Source organism: Salmo trutta, chromosome 3 (genome assembly GCF_901001165.1).
Source record: "Salmo trutta chromosome 3, fSalTru1.1, whole genome shotgun sequence".
In the NCBI taxonomy this organism is placed as follows: Eukaryota; Metazoa; Chordata; class Actinopteri; order Salmoniformes; family Salmonidae; genus Salmo; species Salmo trutta.
The window spans coordinates 31,973,929-31,978,930 of NC_042959.1; the positions used below are offsets into that span (position 1 = coordinate 31,973,929).

At 42.0% G+C, this 5,002-nt stretch overlaps 1 protein-coding gene across 2 annotated transcripts; it reads right to left on the reverse strand.

Annotated features, from left to right (window-relative positions):
* Positions 1-1,915: 1,915 nt before the first annotated feature.
* cd40lg (CD40 ligand) lies at positions 1,916-4,093 on the reverse strand. Of its 2 annotated transcripts, none has more exons than XM_029730877.1 (5): positions 3,848-4,093; positions 3,019-3,153; positions 2,869-2,890; positions 2,659-2,730; positions 1,916-2,511 (listed from the first exon to the last, which is right to left on the reverse strand). In XM_029730877.1, the coding sequence occupies exons 1-5, from the start codon at positions 4,028-4,030 to the stop codon at positions 2,144-2,146; spliced, it is 780 nt and encodes a 259-aa protein (XP_029586737.1). In that variant the 5' UTR covers positions 4,031-4,093; the 3' UTR covers positions 1,916-2,143. The 2 variants fall into 2 exon arrangements, with proteins under 2 accessions (XP_029586737.1, XP_029586729.1); XM_029730869.1 differs by having other exon boundaries at positions 2,647-2,730.
* Between the last annotated feature and the right edge of the window lie 909 nt (positions 4,094-5,002).

Below are 5,002 nucleotides of genomic sequence, written 5' to 3' on the forward strand. Positions count from 1 at the left end.
AAACCAAGTGGAAACTTAGCACAGAGATACTGTATGTGATAAACCAAGTGGAAACTTAGCACAGAGATATGCGCTTATATTTCATTAAATAATCAAGAATGTTTTCAATGAAAAAATAATTTATTATCTATACAGACACCATACGTCACAATAAATACACAGTCATTGCCATATTAATAGTAAGTTATCCAATCAACAGCAATAAATTCCAGTTCCAGGGATTTGTGGGTTTCACCGCGGGCTTGGTAAAAAGATTCACATTTTTAAATTGATCTAGTTCAGCTATTCCCAAACTGGGCGGTACGCCAAATAAAAATGTGATTCACTTTATGATATAAAAAAAATTCTTCCCATTTTCAAACAGTCCATTTATATTTTCCAAAGGGGCTATACATTTGGGTGAGGTTTTTTCCCTCACCTGAGTAGCCTCATTTCACTGCCACAAATAAAATGAAACCATCTAGTGTTCAGCGAAATAACAACAATGTCAAATACAGGTAGCCTATTCAAATAATTAACATCCAATCGCATTAACCGTTACTCTCTTGTGGGACTTCCACTAACGGTCTGTATGTAGCCAAACGTAGCTGCTGCTCATGTTGGTATCTGTACTGATGGCGCAAAAGCCATGACAGGGAGACATAGTGGAGTGGTAACGCACGTGCAAGCAGTTGTTCCCGACGCCACTTGGGTGCACTGCAGCATCCACCGAGAGGCTCTTACTGCCAAGGGAATGCCTGACAGCTTGAAAAATGTTTTAAGACACTACAGTGAAAATGGTTAACTTTGTTAAAGCAAGGCCCCTGAACTCTTTTGTATTTTCTGCACTATGCAATGATATGGGCAGCGACCATATACCGCTTTTACAACATACAGAAGTGCGCTGGTTATCAAGGGGCAAAGTATTGACACGTTTTTTTGAATTGAGAGACGGACTTAAAGTTTTCTTTACTGACCATAATTTTCACTTGACTGACCACTTGTATGATGATGAGTTTTTCACATGACTGGCCTATCTGGGTGATGTTTTTTCTCGCCTGAATGGTCTGAATCTAGGATTACAGGGACTCTCCGCAACTATATTCAATGTGCGAGACAAAATTGAGGCTATGAGTAAGAAGTTGGAGCTCTTCTCTGTCTGCATTAACAAGGACAACACACAGGTCTTTCCATCATTGTATGATTTTTTTGTGTGCAAATAAACTCAAGCTTATAGACAATGTCAAATGTGATTATAGCTGAGTGAGTGCGCAATTACACAGGTACTTTCCCAAAATGGATGACACAAACAACTGGATTCGTTATCCCTTTCATGCCCTGCCTCCAGTCCACTTACCGATATCTGAACAAGAGAGCCTCATCGAAATTGCAACAAGCGGTTCTGTGAAAATGTAATTTAATCAGAAGCCACTGCCAGATTTCTGGATTGGGCTGCGCTCAGAGTACCCTGCCTTGGCAAGTCGTGCTGTTAAGACACTGATGCCCTTTGCAACCACGTACCTATGTGAGAGTGGATTCTCGGCCCTCACTAGCATGAAAACTGAATACAGGCACATACTGTGTATGGAATATGATTTAAGACTGAGACTCTCTCCAATACAACCCAACATTGTAGAGTTATGTGCATCCTTTCAAGCACACCCTTCTCATTAACCTGTGGTGAGTTATTCACAATTTCTGATAAACAAATAAGGTTTTATATGTAAGATGGTTAAATAAAGAGCAAAATTATTGATTATTATTATTTATGCTCTGGTCCTATAAGAGCTTTTTGTTACTTCCCACGAGCTGGGTTGTGACACAAACTCACTCATTGTTATGTTTAATAAATGTGTCGTATAGTGTGTGTGTGGCAGGCTTAGAATGATGGCAAAAAACAACATTTGAGAGTGAGCTGACCCTGGTGCTAGAGGGGGTACGCAGCTGGAGTTTGAATGTTCGAAGCGGTATGGGACTATAAAAAGTTTGGGAACCACTGGTCTAGTCCGTGTTAAGATCCATTTAGCAGATTGTATTCAGTCCTGTCCCACTCCAACCACTCACATGGCCTTGATTCCATTCATCGCTCCAAAAACAGGCATAATCCAAAGTAACGCAGTCCATCATCTCCATACTGTAGGCAATGTCCATTGTGATGACCAGCCTACAGTTTGTACAATCCAAAAGTGGTAGTCCCCTCCTCATAATTGACTAGGCTGGGGTCCGTCACCCACACACTAAGCTGATCGTCTGGCTCCAGACTGAACACTCCTCCCTGGAAAGCTGTACACACGTCTGTATGATCCTGGTCCCCCAGGCTGCAGTAGGCTGTCATCAGGTCTTTCTCCTCTCCCGTCTCCCCCTTCCTCAGCTTCACCCGGCTGGCCAGAGGGGTTTTGGGGTGCCATTTGGAGAACGCCACCTGGGAGTAGATGTTGTAGTCTCCAGGCTGCAGCACCTTCAGCCAGCTGGACATGTAGTACTGGACGTTCCTCCGCACTGAGTGGCCTATGTTCCACTCCAGATACTTTGCTGTTCAAGCAGACAATTGACATGTTTAAGTGCATTTAAAACCTTATACTGAAACGCGTATATCTTGTAGGAACATAGGCCACTATGTTCCTACAAAACAAACCTAGAATTATAGTGGTAAGTAACATCTCTTACTTGGGGGCGTACCAGAAACAGGTTGCTTGACTACCATGCGTGCCATGGCTCCATTCGAGGGCCCATCCCCAGTGAGTTTAGCAGCTGAAACAGAACAGACAAACAGTTAAGTCTTCACCCTCCCAGAAGAGAAGGTTCTCTGCTGACAGAAGGTGAGCTTGGTAGAGTAGCAAGTAAAGTAAAATTATACATACGTAGATGCTATAAAAGATTTGAACATACCTCTTCCTTCCTCTTGTGAGACCTTGAGAGGAGAGACAGGAAAGCACAGCATTGCTTAATCATATGTTAATACTGCATGTTTTTTCTTCTACAAAATGTACTCATGAAACCTCCGATATCTTAATTTGAGTCTCGGCAACCTCGGCCTACCTTTGCCAGGATGCTTTTGTATTTCTCCACAAGCTTCTTACAGTCCAGCACCGACTGGATGTCTTTCTCACACTCTTCAAGTCTCTTCAGGACGATCATATCATCCAGGTACTTGCGTTCAAGGTCCTCGTGATACTGAGCCCCAACAAAGCAGGAATAAACGTTAACTCTATTCTAGCTAAATGTGTCTTAATATCGGCACTGCTTAAGGATGATCATATTTCAGTCTTTCAAGTTCACATCGGGACAAACTCATGAAACGTTAGGACTAAGCGGTTGTTGTGCACGTGCTGTTTCTAAATGTTTCTGTTGAAGTTTTATTCGGATCCTGGGAAGTTTCCTGATAGACCCCCTGTGCTTGAAGAATAGGCATAGGTTATCACTGGAATATTTTTTTTATGTTGAAAAGATGCTCTTCGTTAAACCCCATCGCTTTTGAAGAGTGATCCAAGAGGTCTTATGTGTAGTCAAACGATATCCCACTCTGTAAGACACCCCAGGATAGATTTCCGCTATAACATAGTTATTATACATAACAAAATACATTTATATCATTGCCACTTACACGCACATTCTTGAGAATATTTTAAAATTAAACTTTAGGAAAATAGGCCTACTGTCTTTTATAATTTATTATTTTTTAAGTAACTACAGCGAAACATGTTATTCTCAAATAGGCTGCATAACAAAAATAGACTTGTATCCAAGATCTATGATAGTTCTGAACTTGGCACTAAGAAACGTTGCCCAACACCAATGAACCTGAAAGCTAGACCAACTCTTAGACGTATAACTGTGTCTATATATTTAAAGAGAGGTGAGTTCTTACCTTGTTGTCCGTGTGGTACAGGTAGGCGAATCCCCCCAGTAGCAGAACCATTTGAAGCACTATCATGCCAATGAGGAACCTGAGGAGAGGTTTGCTGTGGCCTGGTCCTGGTGCCGACATGACAGAGCCTAGCCGTGGGGGAATAGGTGGTGGAGGCATGCTGGTCTGGTAAGTGTTGATCATGGTGGTGCAGAGGGATCTAGATACAGAGAGGAGAGATCTGACTGCCTTCACACACCATACACATCTGAACAGCTACCGTCAGTTGTCACTAGCTAGTGTATTTTTCTGAGTTCACTTCCTGGAATCTCTCAACTTTAAGATGTGTGTGTGTCTCTGAATGCATGTGTGTCTGTACAGTGTGTATGACTTGAAGGCATCAACCCCTCCAAAAAAATCTATTTTTATTCTTCACATGCTTCGTAAACAACAGGTGTAGACAAACAGTGAAATTGCTTACTTACCAACAATGCAGAGAGAGAAAAACCCCAGACAACCCCGTTTTATATTTAGTGTTCATTCCTTGACCTTTCACCTGTTGGTTTCTCAAGTCCAGGTTTCCCCGAGGATTAACTCCAAACAGTTCCCTTCTTGAAGTGGTTGGTGTGTGATATGATAACAGCATATCAGAAATGCCCATGAAAATCTCCCGAAGAATTGTTTGAATGTTGCGCAATCAATGAATTTGCTGAGCACGGTATTGTGGCCGAAATTTGTCCATGTAACCGAAGAAAAATGCAACTAGGGTAACAGCACCTAAAGACACATCTACCCAGCAAACAGGGGATGTCCTGAGGAAATTCGGCAACGTCCTAAAAACGTCCTCGGGACAAACTAGGAACTAGACAAAACCTCCTCGGGACCATGAGACAACGTCCTAAAGATTTTAGGCGACCATCATGATTCACAGTGGACAACATAACAAGCTGAAACTTTACACCACTGAATCAGTTGATCGGATGCAATCCAAAATAATAGACAAAAGCAATGTCTATGCACATTTTAACTGTGTCATCAAATTGGTGTTAAGTGGAAATCAGCCCCTCTTTCATCTACAGGTGCTCCAAAACCCGCACTGTTTGGCCTGGTTACAGAAAGAGGTTTCACATTTGATACGTCAACGTACACTCATTTAATAGTCTACTTATTTGATGC